The following is a 20,785-nucleotide window of genomic DNA, read 5'->3' on the forward strand; positions in this document are numbered from 1 at the left end:
CACAAATGAAAAAATGTATAGTAAGTAAGTAATAAAAACATTATTTCAATGCACTCAATACTTTAGCTGTTCCAGGCTATTTTTTCTCGTGACATCAGTAGCTGAGGCTGGGAGGGTGGCTAATAATAGCCAATGGTAGCAAACTCAAAGAAGGCACTACTGATCCACTACTACTCTTCAGCATTCATCGTTATCCCATAATTGCTACCTGGGGCCAAAGAGCCCAGCTGCCAATACATTTCTCTTGGTTTTCTAGTTTTGTGGCTGTGTTTGTGAGACCACTGTTTTTGCCAAGAATGTATGTACTCCAGACTCCAATGTGTGTAAAGCTTGGCTTGACTGGCTTCACTTGACTTGACTGTTAGCTAGGTTAAATTAGGGTTCATTCTAAATACCCATCTTCCAGTTGAATTGGTGGATGTTTTCCAAACCAAAATCTCATGGCAACATTAGCTTGATGACTACTCATCTTTTTAACTTTCTCGAAAATATTGTCTCTCTCAGAAAAGGTGAATGAATGAATTAGTGAGTCATTGCTCCATGGCTGTACCACACTGAAGGTTTGGGTTGTAGTTATCAGGGTTCAGGGTAGAGCTGGGTGATAGAATGGTGCCGTCCTGATTTGTATGTGTGAATATGTGAGGCACAACCCTCCCGTCACATGTTGCTGTCATAGTCCCCAATCATCCTCCGTGTATTGGATGCCAGGAAGATGTCATTATCTTGTGGACAGTCGTGATGGCAGGAGCAGGTCTTGATGAACATCATCTTTTTCATGAAGACGTCTCCCTCTGGACAGCGGAACTCCACCTGTACTGTGACAGTGGTGTGCGGCGTGCAGCAGCGACTATCTGTGCAGACGCCACAGAACTTCGGTTTGTACAGCCTCGTGCTGTAGCAGCCCGACAGCTCGAAGCGCATCCCTTGCTGGGCCTTTGGTGTCCGGACACATTTCTTCCCCTTCTGCAGGACAGAGATGATAATCAAAGAATGGTATGTCATCATCATGGACTCCATGCAGTCATATTAGCTGTGGCTGTAGTGATGTATGGTACAATATAATGCTGGAATCCCAAAGATACCAATGATTAATCAAAACCTGTGTTCATATATCACAGGGCAACATTTGACATGACTGACCATGGCATCTTAATTGGCCATCTTAATTTCTGGGTGGGTATTAATGGCGTAACTCTACAGTGGTTTAAGTCCTACTTAAAAGATAGGACCCTCTATTTAGGTATTGGTAACTCAAGATGAGCCATTTCTAGTCTGTGTGGTGGAGCTCCTCAAGGTTCAGTGCTTGGGCCGATTTCTTTTTATATTTATATGCTGCCACTGGGACATCCCCACACGGAGACATGATATTTCTATTTCTTTACAGACTATACTCTGATATATCTTAGCTTTGACCATGTTAATAGTGTCAAGGAAATGAACACATCCTTGAATTATTTTTCAGACATTCAATGGTAAAAAAAATCCCACTGTTAAATAAAAACAAAACAGATCCTAATTATTGTTCCTGATGGAGTGAAAACCCAGATTTCGAATACTTTGCTCACTGTTCTCTCCATATAACCCACCACTGCAGTAAATCTTAGTTAAGACAGATTGACAGATTTAGAAGATCGATCATTTCTCTCCATTAAAACTATGGAAAAAAAATATGCATTTGTCTTTTCTTTGAGGAGAACTTATTGACCCCAAAGTAACTGTGCCGCAGTCCACCCCTATTATGTTCTGATAGTCTGCCCTTTAACTTTTAATGAACAGCAGGAAACATTTGCTTATTTAAAGCTTTTGAACAACAGTAGTCCAAACAGGCAGGTCAGATCACAAGCTCTGCCTGTGGAAGACTCAGGCAGAGTCAGTTAAACTGAGTTCATACATTTTTCTCTATGAAGGCCAGAGGACAGAAAACAGTGAAGCAGTGGAAATAAGTTAAAGTGACGGGCCATGTGCAGGATTTTTTGCTTCTTTCACAACTATAATCCCCCAAAAGAAATCAGGACATATACGAAAACAGCGTTTTAATGTTTAAACAGTTTTTTTTCCTTTTCTAAGCCCAGTCTTACCCTGATTTCTTTCTCCTGCTGGCTGTTGCAGGGTCGGACCATGCACATCCTGGTCTGCCTCTCCAGCTGACAGCGCTGGTTGTCATTGGTTATGCGAGATGAAACGGCCATGTCGCAAGTGGCCGAACACTCACTCCACTCTGTAGTCTGGACTATACAGTTCTCCCTGGGACTCTCAGCCAGTGGTACGTGAGGAGGCGCTTGTCTGAAGACTGAGGCAGGATTTGAAGAGGGCAAGGGGTGAATCTGAGAGGCTCCTGCAAGAAGAGGAAGGAGGGTGGAGAAAGAGACGTGTGACAAGCGATAAAACAAAAAAGTGAAAAGTGGTTTGAGATTTTACTTTATGTTGTTTTCAAAAAGCTGAGTGAAAAGTGTGAATGTGTGATTTCAAAAAAGAGCATTCATTTACCCCAAAGAGAAAGATGCAATGTACAACATATGGAACACAAGCTGTGGTGTCCATAAAAGAGGTCAACCGAACCAAACTAAACCTATGACAGCTTCGAAGAAACTGCATGGGGATGATGCTCTGTCACTAGCTGAGCTGTAGTTTAAGGTTTAAGACGAGTTTAAGCCTGCGTTGTCTGGGTCAGAGTCGCATGAGAGCTTAGAGCTCATTGCTATGTCCTCAGACGGTTTAAACTGCACCAGTGGTTTAGCTTAAATGTACTTTAAATCACATCTTCTTACAGTTTGGTTTCTGTAGTGTGTAAGGCATGTGTGATGTGTGAACAGGTGAATGAGGATGTGATGTAAACGCGCTTTGAGTAGTCGAAATGACTAGAAAGGCAAATACAAATACAGACCATTTACCATTTAGTTGTTTTGTGGCTGTAGTGAACAATGGCACTTGTCTGGGTGTGAGGCTTTTAGTTATGTTACATACATGCAGTCAATCAGTGAAAAACACGGGCTGAATTGTGACTGTGGGGAACACACGGACTGAAACAGCTGCTGAGACCACACTGACCGGCCATCACCGACTCGTAGTGCTCCTCCTGAGGTGTCTGGTCACACACCCACTCCTCACAGCACTTCCCAGGGATGTGGATGCGCCGGGGGTACGGGCAGTCAGGGGAGGGCAGTCGGACGTCAGGGGCACACATAGGCACGCAGCCGATCTCTCCATTCATGCATACACAGTGGTGCTTACAGCTGGGCTGGAAGTACTCTCCGCTGCGGTAGATCACCCCCCCGAGGTCACACGTCTGACCCTCCTGAGCTGTACACAGGCAGAGAGCATGCAGCACAGTCACTCACGGCAAAGAGTAACACATACAGCTGTTATGAATGGAATACCAAAGGAGTCAAAGATAGATAGTACATATGGTACTAACTAACTAACCAAACAAAACTTGTTTGATTGGCAGAAATTTCTTACAGACACAATGCTCATGTTTAAAAACCTGCCTTATTAGCATAGAAGACAAAATGAATATTCAAAATACTGAAAGGAAAATTAAGAATAAATGAAAGATTGAGAATGTGCAAGGACAGACTAAACTTTGTCCAAAAAAAGGAAGAAGCCAAAAGATCAGATAGAAGAACAAATGGTGAGTGTTGAACACATCCAGCCCAGTTAGGTTCAGGCCCAGGACAGAAGGAGCATACAAAGGAAAAGGAATTATAGAACATTTCACCATTAGGCAAACATCCATCTGAAGAAAAAATGGCCTGTGAGAGAGCTGTGCTTCTGATTAGGAGGGAACACGATACATCATCCAAACTGCCACAAAACGGCTTTGGAACATATGGATCTATGGAATAACCATTTTCACAATACACATTTTAATGAGTGGGAAAATGGACATAATGTGATTATGTATTAGAAAAAAGAAGACATGTAAATATGATAAAATACATGAATAATGGATAGGTCTGAGGGAGACATACCATCGCATTGGCTTATAGAAAAAGGTTTTGAAACCCAGTGTTCAGCCCCCAGTTTTTACTTGTGTGCTCCCTGATCAGCTGACAGCATGGCCCGGTGACTGTATGGGCAGCATCAGATGACATGAGAGGTAGATAGGTGATGACAGTGTGTAGCCTTGGTGAGAGAAAGGGGCTGAACTCTTTGAGACTCTTGGTTCTTGTTGCTTGGCATTCAAGCATCTAAATAGCTGCAGGCTATTTAGATGCTTAGGCACTGTTAATACCACGAGGAAGAACTTTTTGAGCGTTCTATGTTTCACCAGCGTGGGGGCATAAAGACAGCATGTGGGGGTGTGCACTGGGGGGAACATATTACCCATGCAGATGCCTGTCTCAGTGTCACTCAGCAGAGTGTAGTCACAGTACAGCTCCTTGTGATGGTCGCAGGGCTCCAGCAAGGAGCAGGGCTCCCCCAGCTGCCTGGCACACACCTTACAGCAGCCACAGCCGTCCAGGACCAGGCTGGTCCCCAGCGGGCAGGGCGGGGGCCCTGCTGGGCAGGCACAGGGCAGGGTGCAGTGCTGGGCCACCGTCTGCAACAAGCACACAAACCACAGCTTAGATCACATGAAACAAGCAGCAACAGGATGTCACTGGAAGGAAGCACGCATGGGCACACAGCAACATTTGAAAATGCCACATTCCTCTGAGCACAAAATGAATCAGCCAGAATGAACCTAAGTAGCTGTTGAGGTCTAATACACCTCGGGAGACCACAGATTTTCCACACCCTTTTATGACCACAATATTCCAGACTGTACTCACGAGAAAAAAACACAAGTGGCCTGTTGTCGCTGTGCAGTGACTGTTGTGTCTGACAAGCAAAGACAAAAGTACTGTAATGCAGAAAAATTAGTCCACACATTTGTCACTTCTAGGTTGGACTATTGTAACTCCTTACTATCAGGCTGCCCCAATAAGTCCTTAAAGACTCTCCAGCTGGTCCAGAACCCTGCTGCTCGTGTTCTGACGAGAACTAAGAGAAGAGATCATATTTCTCCTGTACTGGCTTCTCTTCATTGGCTTCCAGTAAAATCTAGAATAGACTTTAAAATCCTTCTCCTCACCTACAAGGTTCTTAATGGTCAGGCTCCATCATATCTTAAAGAGCTCATAGTACCGTACTACCCCACTAGAGCACTGTGCTCCCAGAATGCAGGCCTACTGGTGGTTCCTAAAGTCCTCTAAAGTAGTGATGGAGCCAGAGCTTTCAGCTATCAGGCTCCTCTCCTGTGGAACCTCCTTCCAGTTTGGGTTCGGGGGGGCAGACACCCTCTCTACATTTAAGAGTAGACTAAAAACCTTCTTTTGTGATAAAGCCCCCCCGCTTGGTCTAGGCCTGCTCTTTATGGAAAGCTTCTTGAGATGAATTGGCACTATATAAATAAAGATCGATTGATTGATTAAATGATGCTCTGCTGCTTCAGATCTCTTCCAAGTGGATAGAGACTGTGACCCAGACAGCACAGTTCACATTCCCTTCCCTTCAAGTCAAAACCGAGACATGTACAGCGAGGACCTGAGCATGTAGCCCATGGTTACACACATTAGACAGGCTGGTAAGGGAGCTCGGAAGACTGAGCAGCAACGAGGACTCACCTGAAGCAACTTCCTGGTTCAGTGGACAAAACCAAAGAGGACGAGGCTGAGCTCTGGAGCGTATCAGAGGTCAGGGCCAGCTCTGTCTTAACCATAAGGCTGCACTTATCAGTTTGTATTGATAAGCAATAGATCAGATGGCTTTATGGAATGTGAAAGGTATCACTGATGGTGATGAAGCCCCTGAGGATCATCGCCAGCTCTTCACTTCACCCCAGCTCCACAAAGCTGTTCCTCTCCTCGCTCACTGTTGTAGTTTCACAGCCTGTCTAGTTCCCTCTCATCCAGCAGCAGCAGCAGGCAGCTGTTCTGTGAGAAAGCTCTGATAAAGCCACCCCACCCTCCTGTGCCCCAACAAACCACCAACAGACGAGGGTGGAGACAACCTGATGAGCACGGTATCTCCCTCAGGAGCTGGTGGAGACCAAACCAAAGCTAAAGGACAGTGACTACCCCCCACCACCCATCAGACGCTGCCACTCATCAGGTGGGCAGTGGCTTTGTCAGACCTGCACAGCTCCACACTGTCCAGCCTTAAGAGCTGATGCAAAGCTTACTGACACATTCATAGTAAAAATATAAGAATATCTTTGCCACATATAGTGTGAGAGGTAAAATGAGAATCCTCCTCACATAGAGTCACCTCTGTTACAGCAAACAGAAGAAGGTGTTGAGCTAAAAGGCTCTTATTGTTTTGGTCTGGTTTAATGACGGCACACAGTGCCACAAGATGGAGACACCAGACTGTGATGACGTGGGCCAGAAAATATTTTCCATGTTTAGTTTCCTTTCCTTCCCACAGCATGAGCCCAGCAGAGAGGGAGCAGCGTTACAGGAGGAAAACATGACTGCAACACATGTCCAATGGTGGAGAACAATCTAAATGTGCTGGTGCTGAAACAAGCAGCACCTCCATCCATTTCTCCCTGAGTGCAGCAGCACGAACTTTATCATCACAAGTTCAGGTCTCCACGATGTCTCACTGCACCCTGATCAGCTGACTCACATGCACATTTCCTTGCTAATCTCCAAAGCAGCACAGTCCCTCTATCTTAATACCCACCATTCCTTTTCATTTGGACACAGAAGATTTGTTCAAAGAAAGCTTACCGATGAGATAATAAGCAGGAGAAGAGGAAATGTGGTTGCCGTGTCCACAGACATGCTTCTGTCACGCTGCAGTCCTCTAGTAGTCCTGGGTCCTGAGGCTTGTTATTGTCCTGCAGCAGACTGATGAAGCCTGTGAGGAGAGCGGCACTTAAATAGCGGCCCAGTGGGTGTAGCTGCAGAAACCAGAGCCACGCTGCTCTGCCCCGAGAGGTGGAACCAGTCCAAAGAAAACAGCAGAGAGCAGACAGCCTCAGGACAGCCTCCTCAGACACAGCATCAGTCCACACACCCACGACTGACTGGCTGGCTGACTGGTTGATACTGGCTGACTGATTGACTGACTGACTGACTGACTGGCTGACTGACTGGCTGACTCTGGCTGACTGATTGACACTGACTGACTTGCTGATTGACTAGCTGTCTGACTGACTGGCTGACACTGGCTGACTGAATGACTGGCTGACTGACTGACTGACTCTGGCTGGCTGATTGACACTGACTGACTGGCTGATTGACTAGCTGTCTGGCTGACTGACTAACTGACTGACTGACTGGCTGCCTGACTGACTGGCTGATTGACTAGCTGTCTGACTGACCGACTCAGACTGGCTGACTGACTGATTGACTGACTGACTGACTGGCTGACAGTGGCTGACTGACTCTGGCTGACTGATTGACACTGACTGACTGACCGACACTGACTGACTGACTGGCTGGCTGACTGACTGAATGACACTGACTAACTGACTGATGACTGACTGACTGACTGACTGGCTGACACTGGCTGGCTGACTAGCTGTCTGACTGACTAACCGACTCAGACTGGCTGACTGACTGATTGACTGGCTGACTGACTGTAGAAACAGTCTGTAGACTGTAGAAATAATAGCCAGAGGACTTTAGATAATTGAAAATAAGGTGCTTTAAGGAGCAGTTTGCAGGTTAGAGACACCATCCACTCAATCTGAAGGAAAATGAACTAGGAACTAGAATTTCATTCAAATGGACTCATATATCCTCTACAGCAGGGGTGTCCAAACTTTTTTCACAGAGGGCCACATACAGAAAAACATCCAAAGGGCTGGGCCACTCACTAGAAGTGAGCTATGCTGCTAACTTTAATCCACTAGAGGTGATGTATATAGCCTCACCTCTAGTGGATTAAAGTTGGCAAAATCAATCAAATGTAGGTAAATTCTGCTTGATAACTGAATATGATTCAAGAAAAAAAAAACAGCCTTCCCATTAGTGGGCTTTCATTTATTAGTTGTGGTACAAGCTGGTCTTTGCCTTGTAGGCTCTTGTTCAGTGTGTTCAGGTGATCAGTGAGATACACTAAACATGCCAACCAGAGAGGGTCACTGAGCTCATGAAGAGGTCCTTCTCTCTTCAAACCTGGTCCATTTCTGATCTCAGGGAATAAAACAGCTGCCATGACATAGCCAGCGCATAAGAGAATGGTAGAGCAGCCCCCCCAGCACCAGCATCAGCATCAGAGAGGGAAGCTTGAAATAGTCTGGGCTAGAGCCCTGGTGCTCGAATTAACAGCCTTACCTCCACTTTCTTGCCCCTCGGCGAAACTTTCTACACTCACTTGTTCTCTTATGTTTTCTTAATTCAGCCATTATGGGTCACCCGTAGCAAATTTCTTCTTCGATTACTCATTTTATAGAGAAGCTGCCTCATTCAAGACCGTTACTCCACCTAGCGGTGAGACTAAGTAATACAATACAGTCCAGCGCAAGTTCCATGTGTGGGCCGTATTCCAATACATTTTTAGAATTTCCTGCGGGCCAATGAAAATTGGAGCACCCCTGCTCTACAGGGACTCTTGCAGTCATTTTTGTGAGAGAATGTGACTTCTGCATGTGGAAAAGCCAAACCAGAAGTGACGTAACATAAGGGAGGGCGGCAGATTTAAACCTTAGAAATGGATCTGAAGCTAATTTTGATACTGATGAGGTTGTAAATGTTTATTCAAACAACTATGATGGACCACAGCCATATAATCATGAGCGTCTTTGGCATCCGAGAGATCAGGAACAGACGAGGGTTGAACTGAGCAGGGTGAGTGATCAGCATCAGCTTATAGATCAGTACACTGATCTATAACACTACAGGTATATATCTGTGGGCTACAGCTAACGCTGTGTTCACATCACTACACTGTAAAGTTTGCTATCATGTCAGGATATAATAATGTTAGCATCGGTTAGCGGCCAGGAGTGTTGATCCTCATCCACAACAGAAAGTGAGGCACAAGTATCAGGGAGCTGCTGAGGGAACATCATATCTCCAGGAAGATAATCTCCTCCTCCTCCTGTCTGAGATGACATCCTAACGGATGGAGCAGTGAAGTCCTGTTTCCTCACCTGCACTAAACGCACCCAGGAAACAATCTGAACACTTCCACCACTGAAAAGGCTGCAAATATTTTCAGAAAAATACGGAAGGAAACAGCGAGTCCTTGTTATGTGCATTGGCTCTGTGCTGCCCTTCAGCAGCAAGCACATCATTCAAACTTATTGGCCTCTATTGTGTTGTCACAAATGTAAGGTCACAGTTCTGCACTGACTGTAGCCTCTGAGTCTCCATGGCCAGACAGGTGGTATGATGCCTGCTGGTCTCCTGAGGTTTTTCCCCACACGTGCTAAGCTTCAAAGGCCAGAGACAGACCAGGATCACTGCTGTTTGTGACTGTGGTTTGGAAAGTACAAACTTATATCCACATATATCCACATATTGTTGTCTCTAAACAGACAGTGGAGAACACACACACACACACACACACACACACACACACACACACACACACACACACAAACACACACACACACAGCCGGGGGCTGTGCAGCATGTGAGTGACACTACATTAGACTCCACTCTGATTGGTTGTTTTCATTCAGGCTCTGTGGATTCTTACGTTAGGAGCACCGGGATGAGTCAGAAGAAGACGGACCTGTCTCGTGTTCTGCTGTGAGGATGCAGTGACAGCTTCAGCAAATATGCCAAAAAGATATTTTCATAAAAGTCACCTACTGCTGTTTTAAAATGTACGGAGCATATTCATGCTCCTTAAAGGATGGACTCTGACACCACGTTGAGGCCAAGATAATAACTTCTTTATATAAGAAACTGAAAACTAATGGAGGAACCATCCAGTGCACCAGTGGCGCTAATCGATGAGCTTTGGGTTATGTTTTTGGACAAGAATCAAGCTCTGTGGTACAGAGGAAGAAGATATACAGCACCGGGTGCTGGATAGACACATAACGGCTGTTAGCGGGATACATTCATTATTGGTTGGTCTTATTAACAAGAAAAAAATATAGAAATATACTCAATAACTCAATAAAAAATTCTCAATAACCTCTTTAAAGAGCTGAAGAGTGAGGAAGAGGACGGACAGAGACAGGTGCCTCAGGTCGGGGGCACTCTGAGTACACGTGCACATGGAGGGGTTGAAGAGAACCCTACCTTGACTTCAGACCAAAACAAACTCAGTGGGACCACCACAGGCCTCCCTTCCTCATGTAGCTGTAACACCTGGCCAGAATCCTCAGGTCACAAGGAGTCAGCATTTACCACAAACCGCTCTACAACATCTCTGCTGGTACTCCCTGAAGACAGGATCCCCCTGATGTGGAGTTTGTTGGGTTGTTTATCCCCCTCACCACTGCAGTGGAACATTAATCCTTTTCCATCTTCAGGCTGCACCCAAGAACACTCTCCTTCCATTGTCGGGTCCTGGAGAACTTTGTTGTATAACTTGTCTTGGTGATCAGTCATTCCTTGACCTCAGTCCCCTTAATGTTCATAAGCACTCGGAGTGAAAATACGCCACCTGACTCCACAGCTTATTAGCCACAGCAGGATATGCAGAGTTAATTACATCCTGTGTTACGGTACAACAGCTGAAGTGAGTGGAGGTGTTTGACTGGAATGAGTTCTCAGCTTGGTGCTTTTGGCTGCAGCCGGAGCCAGATGACTCAGTCCAGCCGAATTACCGACACTCACACTGGTGAGTCTGGTCATAGTGAAGTGACTCATTCATGTTGCAAAATGTTACGTGTGTTGTTGTTGAGGTAGACTTTCTTATGAATGACGTAGGTTTGAAGTTTTGAACCAACCATAGCCAGAGTCCAGGCTAACATGTTGTCATCAGGCTCAATCATCCTGTTCATTCACATTGAGCTAAACTGATTCTTTGAAGACAGTTTGAAGAATTCACGTTATCTTGTATGCTCTTATTTTGAAAGAAAGGTGGAAGGCACATAGAGTTGAAGCCATGATGGGTGTTTCTATCATTGGCTGTGATCATCAGACCGCAGCACTAAGGCAATAGATTCATGGACCCAAGAGTCCTTCAGTGTGTGTTCCTGCAGCGTTACAGGTTCCATCTTGTTTTGCATTGTGCTCCACAATGTTTCTATTGTTTCCACCTTTGGATTTCTGTTTAACAGCCAGGCATTGCCAGTGAACATGGTTGCAATTTAAGTGATGTCATAAAGCCTGCTGTGAAAATCCTACCTTTCTAAAATTGCTAAAAAACTATTTTCAGCAAAGTGAGTTCTGCAGTCAATTGTTTACGACATTTTTGTGTTCAAATGTCAAATTAAATGCCATTTAAATGTCAAATGAGTGTGCCACATGTTTCAGGCTCTATTGGTTCTTTAACTGTTTAACTGTCTGGTTAGTTGGTTTTATGTCTACTCTATTTTTTTGTAATTCCATCAAAGGATCACATCGACGTCTCAGTGACATGCGTGTTTTAATCTAATCTAATCTAAGAAATCGAGCCATTTGTATCTATAAATGAGTTCATGTTCGTGGTTCACTGGGAAACATCTTGTTTTGACATCAGTTCCAGATGGATTTAAACCGTCTTAGAAGAAACAAAAAAAATCCAGATGTATCAATTTGCCAACATTCTACTCTGAATACCTCGATTATCCATGTAGGAAGAGCCGGGCCCAGAGCCGCACTGTTCTCAGACTCGTCTTGTTTTTCTGGCAGAAGTCAACATACCGTCAACTCCCTCCCTGCTCTCATGTCCCAGACTATGTGTGAGGGCCGCCAGGCTTATCATCTACTTCCTGAACCTCCTGCTGAGCAATGAGACAGAGTCCAGGTCACAACCTTACATCACTCTTTTATCTCAGCTGACTTGTATTTGCTGTGCAATTACCTCACCTGTTAATGCACTGACTGGTGTTATTAGAGCTAGATTAGCCCGTGGCAGAGGAGGGTGGAGTGCTGGGCTGGTTGTGATTGGATCGGACGAAGTGATTACATTGGGTAACTTTCCTGCTGAAATATCACAAAATGAAGGCTGGACCTTAACGCCCGTTGCCTTGAAAAGAAACCTCTATTTTTCTGCCGTGCCCTGAACTGAAGAGCAGCTGGTCAGCCTCACACTTTGACTAATTTTACTGATGAATGGAAGAAATGTGTTGGTTGTGGCTGTTTCCAGTCAGGATTACTGATAGGATCCGTTAATGAATCCAGCACGTGTTCTTCATTACTCGGGATGGGTCTTTTACTACAAAGCTGTCTGCCTTTCTTATGTTTTATAATGCAGCACACAGCTTTCTCTCTCTCCTCCAATGGCGTTTCATTTACCAGCAGTATTGATTCATGCTCGCACATTTAAATGTGGACCCGTTGGAACGGTTGTGGGGTGGGCCGTGTTTGGCCCTGACCCTCGGCATGTCTCAGTCCCACCCTCTACCACTCAGCAGAAGAAAACATCTCATTTACCGTGGATCAGGCCTCACTCAAGACTAGGACCAGCTCTTTGAACCTCCAGTGCAAATTTATGTCAATATTATTCACTTGATCATGAATCAAAAAGACTGCAAAACTGGACATGGGGAAAAATGTGTAAAGAAAGTGCAAAAATTGGCGCACAGGGATTTAGTTTGTGCTGAGGAGACATGGTTTCAACACTTTAGTCTTTCATTATATCCTAATATTTGTTATTTTCCAGCCTGTAACACAGGACCGTTGGGCTGTTAACCCCCTGTGCTCCCAGATCCCCCACAGCTCTGTTTTCATTTTGTATCATTATACATCAAAGTCTGAGTCCTGGCAAGAGGCTTTGCTCCTGTTTTTGTATAACATAAGGAAATAATGAAAATAGCACTTCCAGAGGTGTGTCCCCAGAGAGCTGATCCTCTGCTGGGAATGCCTCTGATGATGGTGCTGATGTAAGCGCCCGTTCCCATATCACACTTATGGGGCACGTGGGACTTTGTCTTTATCGGACACACAATTCCAATATGTACATACATGCACATCTTTTTCTGAGCCACTGCTGCACATGAGGTAGAGCGCATGACGTGAATTGTTCTGAACTGTAACTGAATTGGCAGAGGAAAAAAATGGAAAATGTCTAAATTCACCATTTTAATCTATTTATTATGCTGCAATACTGTAATTCATCCCCTGGTGGAGGACTGGAGCTTGATTGAAGAGTGTGACATGAGCAGAAGAAGAAGAACACGAAACAGAAGAAAATGTATACAAACACAAACATATTCTTTTGCTTTGTGTTCTTGTGACAGCATTTCTTCCACAGCTATGCTAATCTAATCTATTCATTGTACACGAGACACATGTTTTATTCTGCTTCTGTGTGCTCCTTCAGTGAATGAATGAACTTTTTTTTATTTTTAAAATTAGCATATGAAATAATAAAGAGATAGCTTGTCTTATTTGAGGTGGGCTTGCAAGACAGTAGCAGTGATGTAGTAGTAGATGCCAGACTCTCCCAGTTTACAGGCGTAGGCAGGAGTCCTGCTGTGGACAGAGGCAGCAGACAAACATATTTTACTCTGGGGCAGCTGTGGCTCAGAGGTAGAGCGGGTCATCCATCAATTGGAAGGTTGGTGGTTCCTGAAGCAGCTTCAGTGTGTGAATGTGTGTGAAAAAACCTCCAGTTTAGATTCATCCTGCTTGAATGATGCGTGAATGGGTGAATGTGGATGTGATGTAAACGCTGGATAGTGATCATTAACCGGTATTGTTGCATTTTGCAGGACATTTTCTTTAAATGTGCAGCATCAGATTGAGCCTGTGTGACATCATTCTGTGCACTGCTACATTTGAGACCCAGCCCTCATTCTGATCGGATTCCACTTTGCCTAATGCTCTGGGTTTGGGATTGCCAACTCTCTGACTGACCATCTGTGTATGACTGTCTGGATGCTCAGTAAACGCTTTGCATTTTGAATTTTACCTTGTGTCCTGTGATCTCTGCATTTGAGTATCTTATCCGCCCTGAAGTGTCACAACATCAGGGATGCTTGGTGCACAAATGCAGTCTAAGTTGATGGACAGTGTTTCCCAGATGTCCAACTTTTAATGTGAAGATGAAGACCATTATATCATGGTAAATGATCAGTGGTCTGTATTTGTATAGCGCCTTTCTAGTAATTTAGACCACTCAAAGTGCTTTTACACATTCATCACACATTCATACAGGAGGAACATAAGTTGTAGGAGACTGTTCTTTCACACACATTCACACACTGAAGCTGCTTCAGGAGCAAGATGGGGTTCAGTGTCTTGACTAAGGAAAAGAGGATGGAAAAGAGCTTTGAGTAGTCAAAATGACTAGAAAGGAGCTGTACAGATACAGACCATTTACAGACCATTTTAGCTAGCAGGTTTACAGGTTTACATAGTTGGCATGGAAATTTGTAATTTCAATGTAAAACCAAGGGTTAAGGTTAGGGTCTGTGTGCCATATAAGTTCATTCATCCATTACCTATACCGTGTATACTCACGGGGGTGTGAGGGGGTTGAAGCTAATGTCACCAGAAACTCTTTTTAGTGAAGTTGTGTTATATACCTCTAAATCTGATAAGCTATCTCATAAAGTACCTGCTCAAATGCACAGTTTTGGGAAGATGTGTGGATCACAAGTAAAGATTAAATGAGAAATGTTGTATTTTTTGTGTTTGGGTGAGATAACAGGGAATGAGGCCTGGTTTTGATAGAATTAGATTGGGTTTACTGGGATTCTCTGGACACAGTATGTACCCTGTAGACTTCGATAAGATATTAAGAATTATGATGAAAGGTGATGCCATTATTTGACTCCACATATTGTGCAGCACCTAAAAAATGGAAATTAAGCTACCAATAAAGGGTTAATGGAAAAAGTCCATCTTTTCCTGAGAGATTAATACCTATGCCTGTATTGCATAATTTATGTCAGCAAAGATTTAGGCTGTCGAGAAATGAAGATGAGTTTCAGTCCTCTTAGTATGATACAGCTTGGGTTATTTTGCGCAATAGTCTGGCCTCTGGGACACCTGCTGGGGTTACAAAAACAACTTGTCTTTAATGAGGTGAGGTGGGGGGCTAAAAATAGCCTGCACTCCTGGACTGAAGCACCATGCTACCTTCCTCCTCCGTTCACTCAGGATGTTGTTTAAGTCTGGTACATTCCTTACACGCTTGGCCAGCCTGCATATTTGCCTCTTTCCCCTCTCTCTGTTTTCTTCCATCTACCTCCTCATGGCCCTGGAACACTTTGTACCGGCTGTGGTCAGACGGTGCTGTGAAACATCGTCTGACAATGTTAAGAAACACAGTTTTGTCACAGACAAGTATCTTCGCTCAGTTACCAGTTTACTGGGTACACCTCGAACTACAACTAATATAGTTAATCACGTCCTGCAAAACCTCCTCCCCTCATGAATACTATGTACTATAGTTTGTGATTCAATTAAACTGTATTGTGTAATAGTGAGAGGTGTTTCTGATATATTACTATTATTGTGCCCCAAGTCATGTTGGTAAATGGTCTGTATTTGTATTTGCCTTTCTAGTCATTTCAGCCACTTAAAGCGCTTTTACATCACATCCTCATTCACCCATCCACACATCATTCATACAGGAGGAATCTAAGTTGGAGGAAGCTATTCTTTCACACACATTCACACACCGAAGCAGAAGCAAGTTGGGGTTCAGTGTCTTGCTTAGACATGCAGACTTGCAAGAGCTGGGAATCGAATCACAGATCTTCCGATCTTCCAACTGATGGATGACTCTCTCTGCCTCTTTCCCTAATAATTTGTGTGAGGTGGACAAAGTATTAGGAAACACCAATCAGTGTTGTGCAATGAAAGAGCATCATTAGTGTCAGCTGTTTGTTCAAATGCCTAAAAACAACCTGCATTTCCATTTACCTGAAGGGCCTCTGGTGACTGTTTGATCTGTAACATCTGCAACATAGAGTCTGAGACCTTTGGAGCTAGAAGGTTGGGGTGGAAGAAAATACAAGATACAAGCTTTGACTTCAATCTAGCCTGGCCTAACAGCAGTCAATGTTCGTTTCTTTTGATGATGAATCATCTATCCCTAAGCTTAACCAAGTATATACATGGTCTCCACTGGATGAGTCATATCCCCTGACTTTTCATCACACCTCCATGAGTTTGACATTTGTGTTTGGCAGTGAAATTTCCTGACAACTGTTACGTAGATTGCCTTGCATATGCGTGCCGACATTCAATATCCCTGTGAACTTCAAGGTATCAAGCTATAATAACATTTTTCTTGACCTACTGTAACAAAGAACTTCACATTTACATGTTTAGATTACATTTTAAAGAAAGATGGTCATGAGATTAAGACAATACAAAAACATTATTGTGGTATAGCAGGATGAGAGTAACACTGACACACTGAAACTGTAAGAAATAATATTCATGTAGCAGTCATTTAATTGTCAGATACTACGACTACAATTGTGAGACTAACAATTAGATGTAATAGGTAACTAAACTAAGACATTTCAAGAAAAAATGAACTCTTCTTGTGGGATGAACTCCTCAGATTGATTTTAATACTATAAAAGTGGTCCCAGGTCTTATTCGGAACAGTCCGGTGTTGCAAGAGAAGCACAGAAAGGCTCCGGGGAAGATACCAAGTTAGTAGCAGACATTAAGCGGACATGAGTCATAATGATGGAGAGGAAGAGGAGGATAGAGGAGCCCAGTGCATCATGGGAGTCCCCCGGCAGTCTAAGACTATAGCAGCATAACTAGGGGCTGGTCCAAGGCCTGAGCCAGCCCTAAACTATAGGCTTTATCACAAAGGAAGGTTTTTAGTCTACTCTTAAATGTAGAGAGGGTGTCTGCCCCCCCCAACCCAAACTGGAAGGAGATTCCACAGGAGAGGAGCCTGATAGCTGAAAGCTCTGGCTCCATCACTACTTTAGAGGACTTTAGGAACCACCAGTAGGCCTGCATTCTGGGAGCACAGTGCTCTAGTGGGGTAGTACGGTACTATGAGTTCTTTAAGATATGATGGAGCCTGACCATCTTGTCCTCCGAACGCTGCAGGTTTCCCATACCTTTAGAGCAGCCCCAGAGCCTCACCGAGCCACTGCCATGCTTCAATGTAGGCAAGGCGTTCTTTTCAGTGTATGCCTCATTCTTCCTCCTCCAGACATAACTCTGATCCATAGACCCGAAAAGTTTTGTTTCATCACTCCACAGAACAGAATCCCCAAACTAGCATATTTACATGGGTTTGAGCATATTGTGGTTTTGGGTCAGTACTGGTGTGCGTCTTGGAGTTCGAGCTTGGAGGCCTTCAGCGTATAGTATGCAACCTTCTGCAACATTCAAGAGGAAGAAGTTGCACATCAAGGCTTGGAATACCTCCTCCTAGGCGGCAAGATCATCTCGATACTCTGCAACACCATCACCAACAAAGAGGCAACTGTGGTGTCCTAAGATAGCTTCTTTACCAGCTTCAACTTGGTGAAGACGCTGCACACCAACCTGGGAGTCAGAAGTGTCTGTACCGTCAGAGCAAACCGCAGAGATAATGCACTTTCACATGCACACTCCATACACACACCATGCACCACATACATACACACACACACACACACACACACACACACACACACACACACTCAATATGCATGCACACAGGCACGCACCATGCAGGTGTGCTCACACACATACACACCTTGCAAATACTGTAAATTTTCTCTTGTATATATATTCCACATTGTCGTGTTTTTTTAAAACAGTTTTATTGTACTGTATGTAGTGCTATCTGGAGACATACACAAACAAATGAGGCTTACACTGTATCTTTCAGGTGGTACAATACTGCTGAGTGACAAGGAGTTGGTGAGCCAAGAGAGAGGTGCCATCGATTTCTATTCATCCGAGGGAGTCATTGCAGTGAAGTGGTACGACTACAAGTGTGTCAACTTGCTGAGCAATTCATGCAGGGTAGTGTTACGGCCCTTGGCCTTGCTGTTTCTTTTGTTTTTGGCTCTTCCCCTGTGATAGTTATGATGGTGTGTGCGAGCATCGCCTGGGGATCGGGGGTGTGTTCTTTGTCTGCCCTCCTCCTTGTCTACCGCTGCGGATTGGTTGTCTCCTTCACCTGCTGCCACTGGGTTGCATCTCTCACAAAGGAACCAATCGGGGAGCTCCAATCAACACAGGCCCTTTTAAAAGAGCTGGAGCTGGCAGTTGCTGCAGGTGTGTGTGTGTGCTCCTTTGTTAACAGCTTACCATTTGTATTTGTAGCTTTCGCACTGGTTAAACCCTGAAACAAACCCTGTAGATGTGTATCTATGAGAGGACAGGGCTCAGATAGTTTACACCCACACTTACCGCTTATGCTTTCGTTTGGCAGGTTTGATCTATGTTAATGCACAATAGATTTTAGATACAACACAAGCTGGGGGTGATCAGATCCCTGCACCATCGGGCTCAATGAGTGCCCACAAGGGCAGAGGGAAAGGAGAATGGGCAAAAACATGTCAGGGATGCATTTAAAACCTGTGGCTACCCAAACCGGGCCTTTGTTAAAACAGCAAAGAAAAACACAATGGACGGAGAAAAGAAGGACAATAAACACAACAACATTGTCACCCCCTACGTTTCAGGCATATCAGAAAAACATTCCTGTACATTTCAAGCCGGTTAACACCCTGAGACAGAAGCTGGTCCACCCCAAAGACAAAACCCCCCGACAGAAACTGAACAATGTGGTGTATGCAGTGCAGTGAGGAATGCCCAGACCTGTACATTGGAGAAACAAAACAACCGCTCCACAAGCGCATGGCCCAACACAGGAGAGCCAAGTCCTCAGGTCAGGACTCAGCAGTCCATCTGCATTTGGCAAAGGGCACTCCTTTGAGGACAGCAATGTACAGGTTTTGGCCAGAGAAGACAAGTGGTTTGAAAGAGGAGTCAAAGAAGCCATCTTTGTCAAACTGGAGTGTCCTTCGCTAAACAGAGGAGGTGGCCTACGACACCATCTATTGGCCGCAATGCTGTCCTGAGCACCCTTCCCAAGCAGCAAGAAGGTTCCAGGTTCGAATCCTGGTTTGAACCTGGGGTCTTTCTGTGTGGAGTTTGCATGTTCTCCCCATGCTAGCATGGGCACTCCGGCTTCCTCCCACAATCCAAAAGTCATGCAAGCTAGGTTAATTGGTAACTCTAAATTGCCCGTAGGTGTGGGTGTGGGTGTGAGCAGCAGAGGCACCTGCTGCTATGGCTATGAAAAAGTGAGGCTTGTCCTGTTCTAGTCAGTGCATCCTGGTTTGTATGTGTCATGGCTGAAGAGATGCAACTTGGTGTAATTAACTTTGATAAATGCACTGTAACGGCTGTCCTCAAAAGCCCATAAGGTTGACAACAGACTTATTAATTCTGAATTGGACTTGTACTGTACACCCACTGAGCAAGAGCTACTGATGGGATCTTATAAGGAAGTAAAGCATAATACAGTACAGCGGCCATATTTCAATCAATCTTTATTTATATAGCGCCAATTCACAACAGCGTTATCTCAAGACGCTTTCCATAAAGAGAAGGTCTAGACCAAACTCTTTAATTAGAGAGAGACCCAACGATTCAGGATGACATGGACCGGACAGACAAGATTGAGGAACCCACATGCTCGACTCAATTAAAGATACAAAGAAACTTTAATCAAAGGCAAAAACAGGAACCAAGACAAAAACCCTAAAACTAACTAAAGGCGACTCCGTGAAAAAACAGGAGCGATCAAACAAAACAAAATCAAAACACTAAGAACAGAAATACTCAGGCAAATGGCACTCAAAACTAGAAACACGATACAAAGTAACAACTGAAAACAAACTAAGCTAGACTAATCTTAAAGTGAACAACAAAAGGAGCAAGGCAGAGCTTGACACAAAGTATACAACTGAAAACGACCAAACCTCAAGAATAGTTCTCCAACAATGGGATTTCACAGATAAGATAGCGCAGAATGGCAAGACAATGGACATGACGAACTGGCACAGGACAGAGGGAGACGCAGACAATAAATACACAGGGTAATGGGGAACAGGTGGAAACAATCAGGGAGGAGCCAGACAATCAGACGAAAGGAAGTAACTGTAACTGAAACGAGGAAACACATGATACTACAAAATAAAACAGGAAATGACAAGACAACATGAGACGAGACAAAAACGGAACTAGACAAAATACAGGATCATGACACAGGAATTCAACATTAAGGATTCAAGAATTCCCACATGAGCAGCATCAGATATTATATTAGGAAACAGTGGAGGAAGAACTCCCCTTTAACGGGAAGAAACCTCGAACAGACCCAGGCTCAATGTGGGCGGCTTCTGTAGGGGTCCATGTTGGGTGGAGGTTGGACAGAGAGAGAGAGAGAGACAGAGAGAGAGAGAGAGAGAGAGAGACAACACAAACAGCAACCAACGTACTAGCAGTGACTATAGCACTAACAATAGGAGTGTGAGTAACAGATTAGCAGTATGATATTATTGAAAACATAATGGGGAGAAAGTGTGGTGTATGATAGTGGGCTGACTGAATGCATGAGTAGCCTATAAATATACTATACTATAAATTGTATATATAAATTCAATTAAATTTAGTTGTCCTTTGCACAACATCAACAACAGTTGCACATTGCTGTTGTACACTGAAAGTGAGCAGGAAATCAACCACTAACAACCACTAATCCACAATATGACTAGACTGTATTATGTACAACTCTCTCTCTCTCTCTC

The 20,785-nt window shown here is 44.3% G+C and overlaps 1 protein-coding gene across 1 annotated transcript; it reads right to left on the reverse strand.

The window, feature by feature from the left end:
• Positions 1-487: 487 nt before the first annotated feature.
• ccn2b (cellular communication network factor 2b) lies at positions 488-6,800 on the reverse strand. The gene is made up of 5 exons (XM_070846376.1): positions 6,720-6,800; positions 4,327-4,543; positions 3,049-3,300; positions 2,079-2,335; positions 488-963 (listed from the first exon to the last, which is right to left on the reverse strand). Exons 1-5 carry the CDS (start codon positions 6,771-6,773, stop codon positions 658-660), a joined length of 1,086 nt encoding a protein of 361 aa, XP_070702477.1. The 5' UTR covers positions 6,774-6,800; the 3' UTR covers positions 488-657.
• Between the last annotated feature and the right edge of the window lie 13,985 nt (positions 6,801-20,785).

This window comes from Pempheris klunzingeri, chromosome 16 (genome assembly GCF_042242105.1).
Source record: "Pempheris klunzingeri isolate RE-2024b chromosome 16, fPemKlu1.hap1, whole genome shotgun sequence".
Lineage (NCBI taxonomy): Eukaryota > Metazoa > Chordata > Actinopteri > Acropomatiformes > Pempheridae > Pempheris > Pempheris klunzingeri.